Source organism: Manis javanica, chromosome 5 (genome assembly GCF_040802235.1).
Source record: "Manis javanica isolate MJ-LG chromosome 5, MJ_LKY, whole genome shotgun sequence".
Taxonomy (NCBI): Eukaryota; Metazoa; Chordata; class Mammalia; order Pholidota; family Manidae; genus Manis; species Manis javanica.
The window spans coordinates 116,925,808-116,949,166 of record NC_133160.1 but is presented as its reverse complement, the minus strand read 5'-3'; the positions used below and the strand labels follow the sequence as shown (position 1 = coordinate 116,949,166).

At 39.4% G+C, this 23,359-nt stretch overlaps 2 protein-coding genes across 2 annotated transcripts in view; one reads left to right on the top strand and one right to left on the bottom strand.

The window, feature by feature from the left end:
• Nucleotides 1-18,587: 18,587 nt before the first annotated feature.
• Nucleotides 18,588-22,381, bottom strand: LOC118969273 (uncharacterized). The gene is made up of 4 exons (XM_037003250.2): nt 22,340-22,381; nt 21,787-22,227; nt 19,282-19,343; nt 18,588-19,159 (listed from the first exon to the last, which is right to left on the bottom strand). The coding sequence occupies exons 1-4, from the start codon at nt 22,379-22,381 to the stop codon at nt 19,075-19,077; spliced, it is 630 nt and encodes a 209-aa protein (XP_036859145.1). The 3' UTR covers nt 18,588-19,074.
• Nucleotides 21,367-23,359, top strand: part of SLC4A4 (solute carrier family 4 member 4) — a 324,410-nt gene continuing 322,417 nt past the window's right edge. The window contains exon 1 of the mRNA XM_073237483.1: nt 21,367-22,044. The gene's annotated coding sequence lies outside the window, so the exon portion shown is untranslated. The remainder of the gene's footprint in view (nt 22,045-23,359) is intronic.

Genomic DNA, 23,359 nt, shown 5'->3' with positions numbered 1-23,359 from the left:
TCATGTTGCCTAGGGAAACGAGATTATCTGGGAACAGAGAGACCAACTCAGGTTTGGCTGAGGGTGGAGGGTGGAGGTAGCTGCTAGGTTCTGGGGAAAACCAACAGCCATATGGTAATACTTGGCTGGGAAAACCGATGTCCTTCTCATAAATGGAGATGGTCTGCAAGTTGCGTTCCTCTGGGAACCAAGGTTTAGGTTAAGCCAGAAATAGTGGTATGTAAACACCCTGATATCCTCATGTACAGGCAGAGAACTGAGCCAGTAAATACACAGAACCTTTTTTTAGTCCACAGAAAGCAAATGAAAGCCCAGTTAAGTGTGTTAACTAAATGAAAGGTACATTCAATTTCCAAAATGCTTTAAAGGTCCTGCCAGTCAGCAGAACTAGCAGAAAAGATGATTTAAAAAATGAAATTCTTTGCATTATTCCATCAATTGGTCCCAACTAGCAACCCTCTGAATAAGGGCACAGAGATGGGACTAGGAGAAGCACAGGTGGGGGTGCTTGGGGACTTGTGACCTAAATTCCCCTTTTGGCAGCTTGCTTTGTCCTTTAGGCTGCTAAGTGCTCTGGGGCCATCCTCCTTCTGGTTTTAGTTGACCATATCTTTCACATTAGCTCTCCTCACTTTTTTTCTTGTTTTTCTTTTATCCTCTTGTAAAGTCTAAAAGAATGTGGGTATGGTAATAGAAGAGTAGTTAGAGTGTGATCAGGTGTTGGAGGGGAAATATTTTGCTTTCTGAAAGTCCATGCCTTAATTATTCTCATGTGATACTGTTTTATTCCTAACTGTGGAGAAATGAGGATATCCTGCACTGGCCTAATAGCAGCACTAGCCACATGTAGCCATCCATGTGGTGATCAAACACTTGAACCATGATTAGTAGACTAAATAACTGAAAATTTAATGATACATTTTAGAGGAATGAGGAGAGAATATATTTGTACAAGAGAGTGTAAAAATGAATTCTGACAGGAGCTCCTGTCCCTTCAATGTACAATCAGCAAAGAATGTGGGTAAGTTAGTTAACAATTGGGGTGGACATGATTGGAAGATTATTAGGAAAATGTATATTGGGCTTAGTTAAAGAAAAATAGAAAGAGAATAATAAATATTATAAGCACTAACCTCCCGAGGTAGGCAGAAATGCTAAAATACATTAGTGACTATGTCAGGAGGTCAAAGATACTAATGGTACATGTTATAGATTAAGGAGGAACTAGAAAAAAAAGCAAATTTATGCCAGTTAAAGAAGAGTTGTAAATGATAGGTCATTTATTATTTCTTGTATTTGTGAAGGAGAATTTGATGATCCATGCTATGGAAAAGATTAACATAAGTCTGTTTTTGTATCATTTTTAAAATGAAAAAATTAGATTTCATCTATAAGTCATTTCACTCTTATAAATTGCCAAGGGTTGGAGTATGGCCTAAATTTTTAAACTGTGGCTTGCAACCTACTAGTGGGCCACAAAGTCAATTTAGTGGGTCACAACGAGCATTTGAAAAAAGAATAGCATAGAAATTTAGCTTGCATTTCCTAATATAAGGGAAATTACTGTTTTTTGAAATTTGTTTTTATCATGTGTGTTTGTGTATGGTAGGTATGGGGTTGAAAAAGTCTGAAAGCCCCCAGTCCAGATGACGTCTCATAAATCCTTGAAATTCTGGTGTATAACGATTCTGCATATAATGTGCTTTGAGTTCTGTAGTTGGAAATTGTTTTGTAGGATTTTGGGTATTTCTTCCATCTAGGAACAGCACTAATTTCTGTTGAATGGAATTTGACTTAGGTGTCTCCACTTTGGACTGCAAAAAAGGAGCATTTAATTATTAAAGAGCCAAATAAAGAACAAACTTCATTAATGTCATCTTTAAGGAACTTCAAAATGTGCAGCTGGTAAACATAATTAAGGGATACCTCCACTACATGAAATTATTTCTTCTACATTTCTGTTGCATTATTCTGAATGACTTTTTTAGTATTATTCAGTTGGGGACATTCTAAGTGTATGATTAGATTAAATGTCTGTATGATTTTTTTTTTAAAGCCTGTTTGGTATGACAGGTACTGGAAACATTTCTTTACATTTCTTGATAACATATGTATTCATAAACTTTGCCCATCATGACTCTTTATAGAACAGTCAATGTAGAATTTACAAGAATATACATGATCTCTGCTGGCTTTTCATGCACTAATTTAATAAAAAGGAGCCCAGTGCATCATTCCTTATGTTTCTTTGCTATTTTCCACAAAAGCCCAGTTTTGGACTTGTGGGAATGCTGATGCACTGACTAAACAGGCCAATTCTGTGGCTTAGAATTCCAGAGTGCTGCGTAAGAGGCTGTGGTGGTGGGAGGTAATTAGATTTCCTGATAGCCTGTAATGTTCATGCACTGGTTGGAGATTTTGAAGGAGGTTGGAGGTGTCACCTCTTGAAGGATTCTTGACACCTGACCACAGTCAAATGAGATGAATGATTTTTAAATTCGTAGCATTAATGAAAATCTCATTACTGTGATGTGTTTTCACACCATGCACTGCTATGTGCATACCTCACATACATGGGACATATTTTTGGTGTGTCCTCATAGCCATCTATGGTCACAAATTTTACAAGTGAAGATTATGGGAATGTCATCACAGCTGCATCTAATATAATCAAATGTATTGATATAAAGACAGTGAAATTACACCTTGAGAGAAGTTGGCTTATGTCCAAACAAGAAGTACATCCGTCATGATTCTGTAGGCAGCTCATATAAAAGTATCATATCAAAAGAGAAACAGTAGCCCTTGGAACAATATGAGGCTTATTTTATAGTGAAGCCATCTTTGCTACCACTATTATTCTCCTATGGATTTATTGCATTTCATCAACAATAGTTTTTGGCCTCTTTTTAGCAATGCTGAGGCAACATTTCCTTTTGGCTCCAGACTCTTAACAGCTTTAATTAATACTACTTATTCAGCTCATGCTTTGCAGTTTTATTTTTGCAAAATGATTTATAATCATTTTTATTAGTTATTCTAAATTGAGATTTAGAATGGCTTGTCATAAAGAAAATGCTTCATGTTTGAGAATGGAGACTATTCCTACCAGGCATTTGTCTAAATAGCATAATTATGGCTGTATTACTCATGGATTGTTAATTATTTATTCCTTAATCTGTAGATGTAAATACACCACTTCAACTTCAATTATGGAAGGTCTGCAAACCTGAATTGTGAAGTTCAACTGTTATCTGTAAGAATTCTTAAAGCAAAGTTGAGCATGTGTCTATGGCTAAAACATTATTAAAGAAAAAGGAAGTTGGAGTAATGATATAACTTATTAGACACTAATGACAATCCAAATTTAGTAGTGTGTGTAATGATAATGCCAATAGAAATCAAGAGTATTAAAATAATAAGTAAATCTCATGTAAATCAGAATATATCACTTTTGTTATATAAAAATTATACATGTTAATAGAATGTATATTAATGTGTTTGTGACAAGATCAAACTGGTAATTGGAAAATACCTTTCTCATGTGATATGAATCAAGATTGTCATTAGAATGCTTATTTTTGAATTGAATTTTCTAGATTTCACATACACCAAAAGGACAAAAGATTAGCATAAGCAATATTTTAATGACTTTGCATTTACCACTTTGCATACATTTTGTGATGTAATGTACAAATTCAAAGCTCTGAAATTAGGAAACATAATGAAATGTAATGTTCTTATTACATTACTCAGTACACAATTTTCAACTAATTGCTGATTATTCAAATACCTTCTAATCTTGAGATTATGTGTTCCTCAGTTTGCCTTTTGTGCTTGCCTTATGGATATCACACTACCCAGGTAAGAACCTTTGGGGGAGGAGGCCTCCAGAAGGGAGAAGGGGTGACGCAGTGACTGTTCCTTGTTCGCTGGCCCCTGACAAACAAGGCAACAGTGGGAAGAGGAATATAAGACTAAGAAACTACGTGTACCAGGGAAGCTGGCATCCACCTGATTTAATACCATGTTTTCAGAATTTAAGTCCAATTTTCAGACTATCAAGTGATGAGAAATAGATTTCATGAAAAATTTTCTTTCCCTTGTAAGCATGATGTATACAGGAGAAATAAACTATAAAGAACAACCTGGGTTTATGGGGAAAGGTCCAATTAAAAAATCAGAATGTCAGACAAACACATCCTGGACTCAGTGTGTCTCTTTTTTTAGGAATGGGTAATAAAAACGTGTAGCCTCATAGCATCTGCATAGATAGTAAATATGATAAAAAGATCTTTGAATGTAGAACTGTGACCTGAATGAAAGGGCGTGTCCAAACACAATGAATCCAATTTCCTACTTACACTGGCAAAGAAACCAACCACTGTGCCTAAAAAAAACCCATTTAGTTTTATTAGCTAAATAAACAGACTAATCAACACCACTGATCCCCTGCTCCACTTAACCCAAAGCTTTTTGAAAAGCTGGGATGTTTCTTAAAGGCAAGCTACAGATTTTAAATGCTGACTTGAGGTTTTAAATACACCAGAACTCAAGTAACAGTTGCCATGGTGACCTTCCTGCAGCCACTTACTTGGAATGGCAAAGTACCTCCCCTTCAAAATCAAGTCCCTAAGTGCCTTTAGTCTTGTAGCAATGTGCTGAAAAGGAATGGCTGGCTTTGGAAAGGATATTTGGTGTTGGCAGGCACTTCTTATGTCCGCATAGATTCTGATTCCTCATTGACCAGATTCTGGGCATTTTGCTAGAACAACATCCCTTTTTGCCATCCGTGGTGTCTGGGTCAGAGCAGATGGAGAGTATGGGTAAGGTGTGGGTGGGCCAGGAAGAGATGAGTTAGCTTGTGTGCCCTTTTCAGGTTGCAAGTACCCACAGAGGAGTCTTGTGAACTGGAGAACAGAATCCTCTAGTCACATGTTCCATTGTTTTTACCTGCAAGATCTTAAAAGTTCAGTCTTTTTACCCAGGAAACACTTGGGTGGATTTCACAATACCTCATATACAGTTTATTCAAAAATATATATCTAATGAAGTAACAAAATAAAAATAATGAGATATAACTTATAAAAAATATATAGATTCACAATTTGTGTGCATGTGTGTGCATAGCTATACATCTATGTGTATATAATAAAAGAATATGCCAGAATCTCCTGTATTGCTAAATGATGATCAACAAATTTATCTGAAAATTTGGGTAGTTTTCCAATAAATTTGATTTGAATTTCCTATAGTATTAGGGTTCAAAAAATAAAAAAGATGTGGCTTTCTGCAATATGGAATCCTAACAATAGCCAACACTTATTGAATGCTTCCTATGTGCTAGAGCCTCTAAGTACTTTTAATTCATGTACTTTTCACAACAACTTGATGAAGTAGATACCTTTACAAATGTTAGGACTGAGCCTCAAAGAAGTTAGGTAACATTGACCAAGGTCATACAGGTCGTAAATGACTGTGCCAGGATTTAAAGCCATGTAGTTTGAATCTAGAGGAGACAGTCTTATCCATGACGTAATACTATGTCTTCCTTGATGACTACTATTTCCAAGGAATGAAACACATTTCCTATAGTTTTATGTTATACACATGTCCAGGTAAGTGTTACCTCCAGGTGTTTTTTTTTTTTCTCTCTCTAAGAGCACAGGGCTAGCCAGTACAAATGTGAAATTTTGCTTGATACCATTTTTTGGGTGCTTGGAAAAATTGTAATTCTTCTATATATCGAACTATTTTCATGTGGAACTCCATTTTATTTCTATAGCAATATAATAGGAAACAGAGGGACATTCACCTTATAGATTCAGAAACCAGCTTAAAAAGTGATGAGAGGAGCCAGAAACAGGGGGAAAGATGGAGGTGAGGGGATGGGAATGCGCCATCACCCAACTTGGGGAGGGCATCATGAGAGGGAAGAGAGTAGGGATGACAGATGAGGGAAAAGCCGGCGCTTAGAGACAAGGAGGGAGCTATGGAAAACACAAACTTGGTCTAAACAAAGCATGTAATTAAAGAGAATTAGACAAATAACATTCACAGACTAGCAATGCAGTATTTAAAGCTAGGAATATGTTTTCACCACATTTTAAAAGTAAAAAACAAAACACTGAAACAACTTTGATAATTCTTTTAAAAATGGGCTTTGCACTAATTTCTCCTCACCGGCACATTCTCCTTTCATATACTGGCTAGGTGTAAAAAATGAGGCTTTGATGAGATTTGAAGGAAGATCTATATGGTAGAGAAGTAGGGTACCTTCAATAATAAATATTTACCATCCAGATAAATATAAAAATCTTAAGAATGCATAGAATTGCAAAGAAACTATTTCTGCGATATCAGTCAGGGTTCTGTGCCTGAGGAAAGAGGTGCCTATCAAGGTGCAGAAGAAGAGACTTCAGTGTTTCCATCTTAGAAGATTCCCCTTAGAAGATGAAACCCTGAGTGCACCACAGGGTTCTGATGGAGATACCACCTTGCACTCTCTCCCACAAGGCAAATAAACCTCTCAGCATGCGATAATAAACAATTTGTGTGATTCCCCTAAAGGCAAGTACAGTGTTACAAAGTGAGAAAAGTGTCCTGTGGCAGTATGATGATTTCATTAACTTGTGCTCCAAGAGCGTTTACTGCGCCATGCAACATCGTCATCCTCAGCCCAGCGCCCTGCTGTGTTTTCCGGAGGGGATGATGCGGCGCTAGGGACGGTGGGGGCAGAAAATCTCTAGCTGCCATCCCAGCAGGTGTAGAGGTGACAGCTCCCCAGACTTCCAGTGGGCAGATCTCCATCTATTCTCTTTCAATGATGGCTGTTGTCTAACCCTGTTTGTAATGAATCAATTGCCGATTTGTATACTTACTTAGTATTTATTTTCCTTAGAAGCTTTACAATAAGCCCCATGAGGTCAAGGACTGCATCATGTCTTGTTAACTGTTGTTTATTCCCACGACTGAGCATAGTGTTTGACACATAAACTCTATAAATTGCTGAATGAACAAAAAACTAAGTTCAGAGTAAAAATCAAAACAGAGGAGGAGCATGGCATGTGATGAAAGACATTAGAGATTAGAGATTCTATGTGTGTTAGAATAATTTTATTAAGACTTATTAAGGTGAAGGAAAGACATGACAGTGGGAGAGAATAATATCTACTCTCATGGATTATCTAATTCTGTTCTCAGAATTTACAAAAGGAATAAAAAGGCATAGAAATGGATGTGTTTCTCTTTTTAATTCTGACCATACTCCCACCCCAATCTATGAACTGGATGTAGGATTACAGTGGGGTTTGCAGTTCCACAGGAAATAAGGGAATTAATTTAATAATGAAGATATATCAGTGTTTATTTCCATGCCAAGCATGGCCTTAGTTCTGTCAACATCACCTTGCAAAGAATATTCTTGCTCACCCAATTGAAGATAGAATACAGATTGAGGCATTCAATATGTTTGAAGGACTGAGAGGGTTATTTAAAGTTACTCTGGCATTCTGTGTCTTTTCTTTGCATGGTTACTGAACTCCAAGTAATATCCCACCTCTGCCACCAGCACTGACAGCCCACCACCCCAGTAATAATAGAGATCTCTCAGAGAAGAACATTAGAACCAAGCTTCAAACCCAGGGTGGTATGACTTCAAAGCTCATGCTCTTTTCTGTTTCACTCTTGTTACAAAGTGTAATATTCATAGGCAGGTCCTTCTGTAAGGAATAGGACAGTTACACCCCCTGTGACACCACTAATTTCAGGTAAATGCATGATTGTTAGTCAGATTAATTTCAAGGTTTTAGTGTCTCTCCTCAAGGCTAAGTGGCAGAACACCTGAGTTCTGCTGACTTTGCCCTGATCTCTTGTCCTTATCTTTTAAAAGGAGTCATGCTTCATGTGAGTGCGTATGAATCACTAATCAATGTTGAGCATGAGACAGTGGATTAGAAGATTAGCTCAGGAAATTACTAAAGATCATTACCATGAAAGAACGTTTTATCATTATGTTTGATTTGGGTCAAGGTGTCTTAAAACATGGAAAGACAGTGGAAAAGAAAAATAATTCTTTAAGGCTACCATACAGAGTAAAAACTTCTTTATGTAAGATTAGGAAGACAAGACATTCAAGTACTCAGCAAATGCATTTACTTGATATTTCAATTCCATGTATTTTTTCACCTACTCTATTGCTCCTGGCTTTGTCGAATAGTTTTTGGTGACATTTTCTCTTGAAAACAATGTTCCTAAAATTGTTCTATGGTTCTTTATCAGTCATTACTGATTCAGTGTTTGGCTGAGATGAGGGGCTCAGGGAGCTAGAAATCAGAATAAGAGGTAGAAAGGAGATGACTTGTTAGAAAGTGATTTGGTAACCCAAACTGGGAAGGAAATAAAAATTTCAAGTCAGGTTGACCGTATCAGACACATCATTTGGCCATAGAAGTAGGCAGGCCATTAAATATTTTATAAAGGTAATCTTTTACTCCACTCTTTTCCTTCACTTTTACTTAATAATGAAAGTGGCTAGGGTGTGGGCTTTATTTTTGTCATTACAGTGTCATCAGATTGTCTAAATGAAATGGGTGTGTCCCCTACACTGTGTGTGACACTAGTGCCCCTGAGGAGTGTGCTCTACATTAGCCCCATCAGTCATGAGTTTTGATTGAGATGCACCTACACAAGGGGATAGAATGCTTTGATAAATATTTAGAATATTTATCACCTGCCTCCAACTCTTAAATACTGGATATAGTCTTTTGGTCTATTTCTTTGTGCAGTGGTGTCCCAGAGTAATTTTACAGCATTCCAGTCATTGATGTAATATGATAATTGACTTGTCTCAATGTGTGGCAACATGGTTGAGCGAGGAGGCATGCTACTGTCTGCAATAAAACAGAACAAGAAGTGTGAAGACATACTAAGAAGGCTTGAAAGGTAGATCTTTTCAAATAAACATGATTACATTCCAGTGTGTTTTATTACTGTAGTCTGACTTTAGTTTCAAGCAGGGGTTGATGAAGTGTGGTTCTTCTGGCCACACCCATCAATCTTCAGATTGCCTACAGCTGCTTTCTCACAACTGCAGAGTTAAGGGTAGTTGAGGCAGAACAAAGGGCTGGTGAAGCCAGAAACATCTCCTTTCTGACTCTGCAGAAAAAGTTTGGTGAGCCCTGGTATCAACTAATTTCTTATTGGGTATATATATATATATATATATATATATATATATATATATATATATATATATATATATATATATTCATGAACTATAATTCAAACTATTCAGATAACAAAATTGTTTTGAAGTTGTTACAGTACATCGTTTAAAAAATGACATGATTGTATAATTCCCCAAATGAAGATTTCCAAATGGCATCTGGGACACTCTAAGGCTTTACAGACTGAGTAGTTTATTTCTGTGTGAAGAAATGAAAAAAAAATGCATATAAGCACATATAATTGCTGTTAGGTGCTTCCAGAATCTTAACACTCCAGATAAAAAACACCAATATTGTTATTACCCACGTGGCATAATAGTGAAGGCATATGTAGAGTCAACAGCCTTGAGTTCAGTTAATTTTGCCCATAAAAGACTAAAAGTTTCATATTGATTATGGATCTGCAAGAATAATCAAAACTTATTGGCTCACTGAGGAGTATAACATGATCAAAGACCACCACTGTCAGAGCCAGGAGGCAGTGTCTCAAATGATTGTTCTTTTGGGGGATGTAATTTATTATTAGCACTTGCTGAAGTCACTCATATGAAGGAATTATAGGTCACTAAGTATTTCTGACTGTTGTAGAGGCAAAACATTGATTTTATTCACTCACAAGATAGCAGGTTAAGATAATTCCTGTGAAAATAACTAATTTTCAAAATTTAGTATATTCTGTTAAAATGGCTTTCAAACCAAGATATTATTTTGAAAGAAATATCCTAATATTCAGGGCCCAATTCTTCTGTCTTGCACTTTTTGAAAGAAAGATGAAGAGAAAATATTGACTGTTAAGAAAAGAAAAAAACAGAGGACTATATTTGAAAACAAAACAACTTGGTGTTCCAATTCCCCAGCCATCTGTCATAGCTGGGAATTTTATCTATTAGCAGTCTATTCTATTTGCAGCTCCATTCGTGTGAACTTAGAGATATTTGCAGGAAAACTTAGAAATGTAAGAGAATGCTTGTGAAATTTAAGGGAGATCACAAGATTTGAAATGTGTGTATGTGCAACAGGACTTTAAAATGTGGATTCACTTGACTCTAGCTTGTATCAAACTTAAATATATGTTATTACCAAACTTAATTTTACCAAGAAGAATTAAGTGCCAAATCTATGTCTGAATTTCAGATTCTTGTCTGTTCTATAGCCACTGCTGAAAATGGTTACTCAACCTTCATTTGAGTAAGTAAGATGACATCTGGTTTAAGAATTTTGTTTGGGGATTGCATACTCCTCTTGGAAGATACTGCTGAACTGTACAGGCAGAAAATTAATAGGATTATAGTTTAAATATTTTTATTCCCAAAATGTTTGACTGGTTGATCTGGTTGCTCTTGCTGCTTAATGAACTACCCCAACATTTAGTAGCTTACAATAATCATGTATTATTCTCCTTGAATCTGTGGGTCAGGACAAGGCTTGGCAAGATGGCTTGTCTTTGCTCCACATTGTCTAGAATCTCAAATGAGAAGGTTTGAGGGCTGGGGTGATTTAATGGTGGGGGGCAGGAATCATCTGGAGACCCCTTCACTCATCTGGCTAGTGCCTGTGTTGTGAAGACCTGGAGACTAGAACTTCCAACTGGACTGTTTTCAAGTGGTTTCTCCATGTGGCTGCGCCAAGCGGAGTGGCTTGGAGGCAAGCATGGCAGAACTTAGGATGGCTGGATTTCTTACATGGAATTGCAAGGCTCCATGTATGGCTGTTCCAGCAAAGACAGTGATAGCTGCATCATCTCTTATGGCCATTCATCTTCACTTCCACTGGTTCTGTTGATGAAAGCAGTCCCTAGGTGATCCAAATTCAAGCAGAAAAGAATTAGACTCTAACTCTTTCTAGGGGAGTAGTAAGGTCACATTGGAGAAGATTTGCGAATGGGAGATGCGGCTGAGAACCTCTTTGGGAAAAACAATGGCCAAAGAAAAAGTGAGTACACAACTGAGGAAATGTGCGGGTTCAGTTGATTGTTGGCATTTTTGTGATGTTGGTTGTTGATTAGAATTGGATGTCATCTCAAGAGGCATCTCAAGTTTACTATGTTCATAACAGTGTTCTATGTCTTCCCCTTAAATTAAAACAGTGGTTTTTGTCTTCTCCAAACTTGGTCCTCATCAGGTGCCTCTGTCTTAAAAAATGTCACCATTTCCTGGCCAGAACTTAGGAGTCATTCTTGATTTTTCTCATTTTTTTCAACTGTTACTTTTAAGCTGTCAAGTCCACCCAGTTCTACCTCCAAAATGCCTCTCCAGTTCATCTACTCTCCATCTCCAGTGCTCTGCCCCTAATGCAAGCTGTCAGCTCCTCTCCAGTCCATTCTCCACTTAGGAGTAAGAACGAAGTTCCCAAATCCTAAATTTGATTATGTGATACTGTTGATTATAACTCTTCAGTAGCTTCTGATTGCTCTTAGCATACGATGCTAATTCCTTCCTGGATCTGTAAAACCTTGAAAGATCTGGCTCCTGCCTTTTGCAAACCTCATCTACCACTCTCACTTATGCTCCTTGTGCTCCACCCTTACCAATCGCCTTTTGTTCTTCAGCCCTCAAGAGTCTTTGAACCTGCTGTTTTCTCTGCTTGGAGTATTTTCCCCATAGTTTTCTGCATGGCTGGCTCATTTAAAGTCAACTGTTACCTCCTTAAGCAAATCTAAAGTATTTTAACTCCCATTCTCTCCTTTCTCATCATATTAATTTCTATATTGGAAATTATTATTCTATATATTTGTTCACTTATTTATTGCCTCTCTTTCCAACTAGAATTAACTGAAGATAGTGGCCTTGTCTGTCTTGCTCACTCTGCTTTTTCAGTACAATAAGCATTCCACAAATATTTTTTTGGAAGAATAAATGAAAGATTGGTTAAAAAAAGGAGGAACATATGTTTAAATCTAATTTCTCTTAAAAAGTTATCCATATTCTACTAAAGCCCATTACTGAACATAAAGATGATTTTTATATTAATGGCCGCAGAAAAGTAAAAACTTACAGGTGTTTTTTAAATTTCAACCTGACTTTTCAAGAAGGACCTTACTATATTTGAAGTTATAACTGTTATTAACTAAACCTAGGTTTCATTTATTCAATATGTCATTTATTCCTTCTGTTTTTAGTGAAAGTCTACTGTATGCATGGGACTGTACTATAGGAGATGAAGAATGTAAAAAAACCTGTATAAGATACATTTCCCACTTTTATAGAGTCTATAATTTTGTGGGGGAAATGAGGAACACATACCTGAAGCTTCATTACATTGAGCTGGTTTAAGGGACATGTAGGTGGCAAATCTACATCACTATGGAGGACAAAGAGGTCTTTTTATGCTGAACTAGTCAGAGGAGATAATATGTATTAGGTAGTATGTTAACTGGTTATTTAAAAATAAAAGGCTTTCAGGGACTCTCTTGTCCCCTCCTGGCGTGAGCCAGGAGCTGTGTCCTCTCACTTTAATTTTAAATAAAAGCCTCTGCCTTCCTATCCTAAAAAAATAAAAATAAAAATAAAAGGCTTTCAATAGGTGGAGATGGAACCAGAGGAAAGAAAGGAATTCCTGATAAAATAAGTTGGTGTGAGCAAGTAACCAGAACCAAGAAAACAAAATACATGTTTAGGAAATTGTGTTAAGTCTGGGTTGTTAGAGCACCAAGCTATATATGTGATCAGTAGCAAATTCAGCTGGTTGAAACCAGGTCATGAAAGGCCACTAACTCCAGGCTAAGTCACTTGGATTTCATTCAATAGTTGATGAAGAACATTGAAAGTGTTTTGTTTTTTTTTAAGGAAGGACAGGAGCTTAATCAAAACAGTCCTGCTTTGTGTTCAGTTTAGACTGAAAATGGAGATGTGTAGGGAAGAAGTAAGGAGCCCAAACTTTTCCATCAAGGACCAAAGAACATGTAACTCAGCTCCTTCCATGTACCTCCTAGGGGTAGATGGAGTTACCACGATATGGTGGAGAGAGAAGGGGCTTGGGCTTAGTTTCAGAACATTGGTTCTATAACTTTGGTGCTTGTATGACCTGAGGTCAGTCACTTGATATTTCTTTGCCTCTGTTTCCTTAATTATTAAATAGGGATAGTTTTTATCCTATGGTAAAGGTTTCCATGAGTATAAGGAAGTGCTTGACAAATGATAGTTAATATTAATTGTAGAATGTGGCATTGAATTTATTTGCTTAGTCTTTTAGCATTACGTTGGACTACTTCCATTTGCCTTCATTGATGGTCTATGCTAAAATAAAGCATGATTATGAGAACAGCTTGTTAGGACAGAACCACTGTTCCTACCATGTAATATTTTCTTCTGTATTCTCTAAACATCACCTCCATCTTCTTAATTACTCTGCTCTTTATTCCAAGTAGTAACTGCAGTGTCAGCTGAAACTTCTGAAGAGTTGTTTCTCTAGAAGGAATGTCTTTTACTCTTGCCAGGATAGAAAAAAGTGTTAAATAGGTACTCAATATTTATTGTAGTTTAATTTAATCAAAGCAGCAGTAATAGAACTTGAGGGCCACTGACTGGACCAGAGAGACCCACCTAACACTCTTTCTTCTACTTTGTTCCATTTGCTCTAATTCTTTCTTCCTCTTCAGGGCTTATTTTAGTACCTTCCATGGACTAGGATGCCAGGCTATTGATTCCAAGGCACCAGTAAATTTATGAAGAAATGTGAGTACTAAGAAGTGACTTGGGGTTATTTTCCCTGGATCATAGTTACCAAAGTACTTAGATGGAAAACTGAGAGGAAAGGAATTTACCTTGCAGTAATTTGAAAGTGACCCCTCTTTCCAGATTCTGACTTACCATTACGTATGCTGACACAGATATTTTCTGACAAATTTTTTCTAAATACTAACATTAAGCTTAAGCAAGTAAGAAGAGCTAAAGGAAGTTTGTCACCAATTTCTGTATAATTCTGGAATGAAATTTTAGCTTTTGGTAAACAGAGATTAGAGCCTCAAAATTTAATTTAGGGATGAAGATTGCTAGTACAAGGCCCAGGCCCTATATACCAACACAATGATAACAATACCAGAACACCAAGAAAAGGTTTCCTTCCCTCACTTGTATCTTAATACGAAAAATCAAAAAGTCAAGGAGGAAAAGTACAAGCAAATACCATGGTGTTAACTGTTTGTGGAAAGTTGTTAATGACCTTCAGACATATATGCTGCATGTCTGTTGTATGCCCTGTAGGGATGATTGTAGCTAGAAAACACACAGATATGAGTGAAGTTAAAAGAAAACATTACTGAAAAATCTCATTTTAAGTAGCTGTGATAAAGAAGTAGCCATGTTAAAGAAGAAAATAAAACCAAAATACAGTGTCTTCACTTTCCAAAAATTCTGGTTCAGGATAGCTGAGTTCTCAGAAGTATATGTAGGTGTTGCTATCAATGTGTATGTGTATTCTGTCAGATTTGGTTGGAGTTGGAGCAGTAAATGAAGTTCAGGTGTCACATTGCATGGTTTTCTCCAATAATTAGCTAACTCTTCTGGATCAGATGTTTTAAGTCAAAAGAAAGACTAACCCTTAACTCCAAACTTCCTCAGAATTGAGGAAATCTGAAACAGCTGCCATGTGTGAGAATGTATGGGGTTCTGGTGTTCATGTGGCTCCTTGTGGTGATGGCAGTGATGCCATAACTAAGAATAGGGTTACTATGAAGACTAAGTGAGCTCATTTATGCTAAGTAATTAGAACCATCCCTGAAGATGGTAACAACTATGTAGGTGCTGATGATTATAGTATTAGTACTGTAAGTTGGATTTGCCAGATATTGCATTTGTAATACTTTCCTTGCCAGAGAGCAGGAACTATCAATAGAGAGCCTGTTTCATATGAATTTTCATACATAGAAGGGCAATTCTGGAATTGTGTTGAGATAAGAGCACAATATTACCAACTGGGTTTAGCAAGATGGCACCAGATTTGGATGCCCCTTGCCTTTTTCCCTAGCCTCTCTCTTTTGTACCAAAGGCCAGTGTGTCCATACTCAAAATTAGCCTCCATAACCACAACATAAAAAAAATACGATATCAACTGTAAACCATAAATTTAAATTATACAAAGAAGAAAATATGCCAGAATATTAGCAGTCTTCTCTGAAAGAGGATACTTCTCACTGCTATTCCTTTTTCTATACTTTAGAGCTTTTTAATAATGAAGCTACTATTATAATGGAAAAAGGAGCAGATTTTCATTTTTGAAAACCTTGAGTTATAATCAGAGGCACAGCAAGATGCTGTATTGAGGAAATTTAAAGAATTGAGGAAATCTGAAACAGTTGCCATGTGTGAAAATGTATGGAGTTCTGGAATTCATATGGCTTCTTTTGGTGATGGCAGTGATACCATTACTAGTAATAGGGTTATTATGAAAATTAAATGAGTTCATTTATGCTGAGTAATTAGCACAGTCCCCCCTAGAAGATGGTAACAACTCTGTAGGTGCTGACTGTTATAGTATTAGTACTGTAAGTTTAAAAAATTTTTATTGTCTTTATTTGCTCAAATGCAAGAAAAGCAGCAATATCCTTCTGAGGATTTTTTTATCCCCCAGTGCTGATTTGAGCAGAGCCCAGGTGGCAGCGAGCAAACACCGTTCAGCCCTGAGCCACACCCAGTAACTAGGAAAGGCTCAGACTCGCCAGTCCTGTCATTGCCATCACGGCAACCACTGCTACAGAGTTTGTAAGGACGTCAATCTCACTGTCAATCAGAAGGGTTTCTGTTTAATTATATGCTTATTTGTATGGAAACATAGCTGTAGGCATGTAAATGGAATTATTTATATACTTTAAATTCAAATTTAAATTAAAAACTCAACAGTCTTTCCAGATGGCTCAATATTTAGAAAAGTACAAGGATACAGTGAAAAGTCTCCTTCCTATGCCTACTCAAAAATCACCTAGTTTTCTTCCTAGAAGGCAAATAGTACTTTTAGTTGCTTATGTATCCTTCTGAGATATTTAATGTACATGCAAATAAATACACAGATGTAGTCTAAAAGTTCTTGTATGAGAAGTATGATGTCCTAAGGAATTTGTGGAGTCTGAATTTGTCTTAATATAATTATTTTCCAGTTGAGTAAGACTCTGTGTTTAATGTTTCAAAAAGAGTAGATGAAATCAATCATTCTGTAAGTAATTATTGAGTTTCTACAATGTGTAAGGCACCATGCTAGATGCTGTTTGTCCTGTCAAGTTGCTTTTAAAATTTTTAATATTTATGCATCTTTGTCGTTCAGCTCTGTGTGCTCAAACATCACGATATCAGAGGCCTTCCCTACTCCTACCTGAAAGTAGTTCTCCTTTGCCCTCTCACCATGTTTTATTTCTTCTCGAGCTGGGGTGATTCTGTAACTTTTTACCAATTTCTCTTTTGAGAGTGAAAGGGAGTGCTGTTTTTATTACACATGGATAACAGCAGTAAACTGGACCTGTAAGATGGAATGGTTGGTCACCCTATTCACAGCATGTACTACTTCAGAGCATTTTGTATTCCAACGAAATGGAAGTTATCTTGTCCATTTATTTGTTTACTTGTAAGCTCCATGAAGCAAGAACTCGTTTCTGCTTGTTTCAGGAATCCATCACCTATAGGGGTCTTTGACACTTAGTGAGTAGGTTCTTAATAAATATTTGTGGACTGAATGGATGATCCAATCATGCTCTGTGTTCTGTGTAGAAGTAAGCATCCGTTGGTCAGCAGTGAGAAATTAAAAGGTCATAAAGGGCAGATTTGCTCAGAATATTTCTTACTTCAGGATGGTGGATAAAGGGGCCAAGTTTTAATATTCAGATTTTAATCTCACAGCATTTCCTGTAAAGAAATTGGACTGGCTGATGGGCTCTTAAAGTGTCAACTTTGTTTTGTTACTTGCAAGGAGACTGAGGTGCTCTGGTCTCTAAGATAGGCCTAGCCTGGGAAACAGACCTGTGGAACAAGAATGATCATGGCCCAGTTTGATCCAGTGGTCGGTTAATCTGTAGAAAAACTCTCTCCATGCAATGAAACAGCTGTGTCCATGTGAGTTAAGCAAGAGCAACTTTAGAGCAGCCTGCCATCTGGGCTTGTTTATCCCCTGAGAAGGTGGGAGGCCAGCTGGAGACAAAGGAACAAGCACCTTACACCTTTCTGTATATAGGAGGTGGCCGGTACACACACACACACACACACACACACACACACACACACACACACACACACACACACACACACACAATCCAAGGGCCCTGCGAGTTGGTTCTGGCACAGAAGTCTGATGTAATTCTCTACGACCTAAAAACAGACCAATCTTAGGCATAGATTTTAGTGGCCTAGTAGTTCATTTAAGTTTTCCTTTTCTTTTCTAAACAGAGGCCTGTGCCCCGTGTTATGCTGATCCATGGGATAATTGCTGTAGGAGGAACAGGCTGGCCTGGGTTATTAAGCAGCATTTATAATAAATGTGTCAATACCATTTCTGAAAAATTTACATGTTTATCACAAACATATTGTTCACATTGCATTAGAGGAAAATATTCTGGTATCCTATCAGAACTTTTTTTGTAATTATTTTGATTTTAGTGCTTTACCCCTTGAGTTTACTGCTGAGGGAAATGAGGTCCATAGAGGTTAAGTAATATGACCCCCTCACCATTAAAAGAGATAGGCTCCTATTTCTAGAAGTTATAACCTCTCCTAATATTTGACTTCAGATATGTGAATTAAAAATGACAGTCAGATACAGTTAAGAGCTTAGTAGTTTAAGCTTTGAAGCAACTTACAGCAAGTTTAACCAAACAAAGTTATTTTCCCTAGCTTATGGCATGATGGCACCTTGTAAAAATAGTGTTCACCTTTATTCTCACCTCATTTAAAGGGGTTACAGTATTTTTAAACCAGGGTTTTGAAGAAAGGAATATAGATCTTAACTCTAGGACAGTTGAATTTATCCAGAAATTTGTCAGACTGAATATGAACTTTCTGGGGTGTAAATGAAACAAAAATGAGGCCATTAAGTTATCTTTTTCTCTCTTTCTCTATATCTTTAGTTTCATCCCAGCCTACACCCAGGAAGAGAAGAAAAAGTGATTTTCTTACCTTATTAGTACATCATGAAGTGGTTGAATGCACTGATTACAGAGTGACAATTTTAATGATATTGCAATGTTTAATAACAAAACAACTACAAACTAACAAACATCAGCACAAAGCAAACCTTATTCTGTATAGCAAAGTATTTATCTAACTTCCACCAAAGAGCTCAGTATTTAAAGAGGATCTCATGTTGCAAAACATTTCTGATCATTCTTTGAGGTTTGTAGTATCCACCAACATCTTTTTGCTTAGGTCCCCAAGTGAATGTAATAATTTTGGATAACTCCAGGATAAACATTCAATGATATATTTCACTTTCCTTTTCTTTTCCAATAAAATAAAATAATGAAAAAACCCCAATATAATAATTATGAGTTCTGCTATTGTTGAACAAAGTGCTTTATAGATAATAATTAGTGACAAGCCATCACTTTCCTTATTTTTTTATTGAGGGAACATAAATACAGAAGTCTTTAAGTACAAAAATGCAGAGGTCTTTATACAGAGGTGTGACTATTCCAAGTCACACAAAGATTAGGGAAACTCTTTATGGCAATAATTCTATCTGTGGGTCAGCTCTGTACTCTTCTTACTTTGCATAATTAACACAGGGCCAATTAGTTGCATTATTTTACTACATGCAAATTTTCTTGTTTTGAAATCAAATAGTGTCAAGCTTATGCAAGACTAGAAACGCCTTGAACGCCTATTCAAAAACTTTCGTCGTTATTGTTGGAGATATTATGATGTCAGAAGGTTTAACCACCTGCTGCCACTAGATGGTGCTTGTCATTGAAACAAAATTCTTCCATCTTGCTGTTTTCTTTAGATGTCTGTTCCGACCTTGGGTGATAAGAAAGAAACTTGATTGATAACTTAAGTACTGGGTAGGTAGTCCAGAAAGTCATTTAGTGCAGACAGTTATTGATTAAAAAAACAAATCATTATTAGTGAAGATTACTTACACTGTTTTTCTAATTCCATTAATTTTTCTGTTCATTATTCTTGTCAACAATCTGTGTGAACCCTAAGACAGAACAAATAAAGCTTTCTTTGGGCTTATGAAAAATCAAGAGATATAACTCGGTTTTAGGACAGATGAAAAAAGATCTCAGGATTCATTGTCCTCAGCCAGAATAGTCATAGCAAAGGTGACCCCATGCAGAGTTAACAAGAAAAGTTAATTAATGACCTTTCAAAGGAGAAACACATGTATCTCAATTACTGGACAATAATCGATAGGAAAGGAAATGGAACATGTTTTTTTAATTGTGGGATAGCAAACATCAAGTAATGAGAATGATAATAGAGATTGTTGGCTCTTTGCCAAAGACAACACTTCCTCTCATTAATTTAAGGCACACACATACCTCACCCTCTAGTACTCTAATTGCCCCCCTGCTTCTCACCCCACACACCACCTTTATACTCTTTTCAGCGTATAATTTTGCCAATCTTGATAATAGCTCCAGGGGTTACCTCTTTGGTTTGCTTGAAGGACAGTTTGATATATTTTGCAGCAGAATATTGGAAAACACAAGTTTCTTGTCCTTTTCCTTTCCCCAGCATTCAGTAACACTGCCCATTCTGGCTGGTTCACGATTATAATGAGAAATTGCCGGCTATGTTGAAATACATACTCTACTATGTGAAAAACTGCTGAACAGCAGTGGCTTCCCTTTGCCTGTGGGCTTACTTTGGGGTTGCTGATTCTGGCTGTGTGCTCAGGGACTGAAAGTTAATTTTAGTGTTAGTCTAAAAACAAAATATAAGTATGTGGACAAAAACTTTAAAGCTAAAATTTAAAAAAATCTTCTGTTTTGAATTTCCCATGTCACTGCAGTGGGTCATGTAGAATGTGTGAACATATATGTGAGCCAGATGTAACAACAGCCAGACACACGACTTTAGTATATTTTAATTTCAGCCGTTACACAGCTTGGGGTGCCTTCTGGACATTGACTAAGGATTTTAAACATAGCAAATTTTAGAAAAGGTACAAGCTTATACTAGCTTCCAAGCACTGGTGAGGTACAGTGGACAATGTCAGGTTTTAAATATTGAAAAGAAAAGCCTCTGTCCCCAAATTATTTTCCTCTCTCTCTCTATATTTTTTCCTGGAGATCTTACTAGTTATAGCTTAATATTGAAGAAAGATAGAACCAGGAGCAGGTAGTCTGGATGTGGAGCTATTTCTCTTGGGCTTTAAGTGTTTGGTGGTTACTACTGAAAATGTAGTTTAGTCAGTGACTTCCACACTTAAATATTTTTACACACACACATATATATAATATGTATTAATAGGAAATGCATATATGCTTATGTAATATACTGTGTGGCTCAAATTCATTAAGTGACTACTCTTTAACAGTACTCAGAACATTAGATGGTGTCACTGCTGCTAGTTGGTTCATATCTTAATGGCTTAACTGATCGTAATGGGGCTGGGTTACTGATACATTATTAGTACTATTTGCTTAGCAAATGGTACTTAAACCTCATTAATTAGTCTCAGGGACATAGTAAATACAAATGATCACTTTGTACTACGCTCAAGTAACTCCTTGGATGGCTAAAGATGTTTCCCAAAATGCTAGAGGAAGACAGGAGCCATCAGTGACCTAAGCGAAGGGCAAGGTTGAGAAACATGTTCTGTCTACACTTTGTTTGCTAAAAGTAAACGAAGACAATTCCGTGTGTCGACAGCACTCTACCTATATCCTCAAGTTTATAAAGTAGCATCAAGAGTGTTCTGGGGCTGAGAAAAGCGAGCAACTTCAGTTCTGCGTGAGAGAACAGGCTCTCGCCAGAGGGGAACTCTTGTGAATAGGGCAAAAAGCTGGACCTAACAGTCCGTTCAGGGCGTGAGAAGGAACCCAGGAAGGCGAAGCCCGGTCGGGAGCTGGGTCGTCGGCCAGGTCCAGGCGGGCGCGGCGCGGCGCGCGGCGCCCGAGCCCCCGGCGGAGGCGGTGCAGCCCCAGGCCCCTCCCCGCGCCGCGGATGCCCGGGCGGCTGACGCCGAGCGGCGGCCCGGAGAGTGGGGGCCGGGCGGGAGCGAGCGAGGGCAGGGCAGGGGGCCGGCCGAGGCCACTCGCGGCTTTAAATATGGATCGCGGGCTCGCGCTCATGGCACAGCCCGCGCCACGGCCGCCTCCCGCGATTCCCCGTCCCCGGGCTCGCTCCCGAGGGGTGCCCGGGCCGGCACCACTGCTGCAGTGTGGTTACTGGCGGCAACCCCGGAGATCCCCATAAATATGCAGGAGCTGCGGAAGGCAGAGTAGAGTAGCCGCCCGCGCTCTCACGCTCTCCCCCGCCGCACATCCCGAGGGCCGTGTAGACATCTCCCCCGCGCCACCTTCTGCCCCTTCCTCGCGGGCCGTTCAGGTTCCCGCCGTGCCGGCTCCGGGGGCCCTCCCAGCCCGGCGCCTCACCCAGTTCACGCCTCCCTCCGCCCCGGAGCGCGCACCCACCCGGGCGGCAAAGTTGTGACTACTTGGGAGCCGGTGGCCCGCAGCCCGCTCGATCCGCGCCTCGCGCCGACAACTTCCCGCCGCTCGGCCCCGCCGCGTCCCGGGCCCGCGCCTGCGGGGATCCCGCGGGGGCCCAGCCTCCAGCCCCGGCGGCGCGCCGGGCAGGGCTTCGGCGGCTGCGGCGGCGGTGGCAGCGGCCACTGCGGCCCCACACTCAGCCGCCAAACTGGAGGAGCGACGGAAGCCGGACCCCAGGAGGTGAGCGCCCGGCCGCGGCAGCGGTGGAGAGGGTCGGCCGCGCCCCGTGTCTCGCGGTGGCGGCGGGCCCGGGGGCCGGTCCGGGAGGGCGCGCAGGCGGCCTGGGCGCGCTCCGGGCGGGGGAAAGCGGTCAGCTGCGGGCCAGGCATCCCCGGACTGGGCGCCGGCCGGGTGTGGAGGCTGCTGCCGCGGAAACGTACTCTCCCCCGCCTCACACTCTTTTTCTCTTCAGCGTTGAGAGGAGGAGTTTGGATTGTTCTGTTTCTCCGCCACTGCAGAGCCCCCTGCGCGCAACCGGGCGTTGCTGCCGGGACGGTGGGGCCCGCGGACTCGGCATGCTGGGCTCGGGCGCGGTGACACGTGTATGCCTGTGAGCTTGGGTGGTCCCTGGGCACCTGCTCGAGGGGGAAACATCCCCAAGTCCATCAGCGGGGGAGTTTTGGAGGACTTGGTGCTCCCGAATCCGCGGCCCCCACTTCACGGCCGGCTCTGGGACGGAGCATTCACATCTCTCCCTGGCACGCCGAAAGCGGGGGGTGAGTCAGGCAGATTCTCTGTAAGTGGCACACACAATTATTTGCGATGGATTCGGAAGGGGGACGCCGAGGTCAAACTGGGCTTTCTCCTGGCCAGCGACAGCGCAGCTCTTCCTCAGGCACTGGGCGGCGTGTGCGCCTGGGCGAGGACAGGTGATCTCTCCTCCGTGACTGCATTTCACCCAGCCCTGGCCGGTCCGGTGATCACAGTCACCAGAGGAGGCAGGAACTGGGAACTCCATCAGTAAACTGCAGCAAATACAAGGAGCAAGTTGTTAAAGAACAAAGGGAAAAATCCCCAAATCCTGAACTTGATGTTAAAGATGGAGAAGGAAGCCATTCTGCCTCTGTTCTACTATTTGTAAAGCATTTTTTTTTTCAGTTCCTTGTGAACCTTCTGTTTTTCCCACCCTTCATTCCTCCCCCAGGCCTTACCAACTCAGCCTAATTGCCCACAGCAAGTTCTGGATTTCCAATCCTGACAATGAAGAGCAGTTAACCACTTTGGTTACCCTCCTCATTCTTTTTCCCACTTCCCTTCAGTGTTGGAGAAAGTTGCTGCAAATGGGAAATTGTGAACACCAGGCAGTACTAAACACACACTTGTCTCCAATCCTGGAACAATTCCTTTCCGGAAAGGCACTACACTGTATGGCATTTCCCTTTTTTCTTGTATCTGGGACTTGGAGTTAGAATATTACCTGAATGAAAGTGTACATTGCCCTTTAGGGTTTATTTACTTTTTTCATTTTGATTTTAATAGTTTTATTCAATGCAGT

What these genes read in the sequence shown, in the direction of transcription:
- LOC118969273 (XM_037003250.2), bottom strand. Translation starts at nt 22,381, where the DNA reads ATGCCGAGTCCGCGGGCCCCACCGTCCCGGCAGCAACGCCCG. An exon ending in CGTCCCGGCAGCAACGCCCG is followed by an intron (nt 22,228 to 22,339) that starts GTTGCGCGCAGG and finishes TTTCCGCGGCAG; the next exon opens with CAGCCTCCACACCCGGCCGG. An exon ending in GTCACAACTTTGCCGCCCGG is followed by an intron (nt 19,344 to 21,786) that starts GTGGGTGCGCGC and finishes GTTCTGTCTTAG; the next exon opens with GGTTCACACAGATTGTTGAC.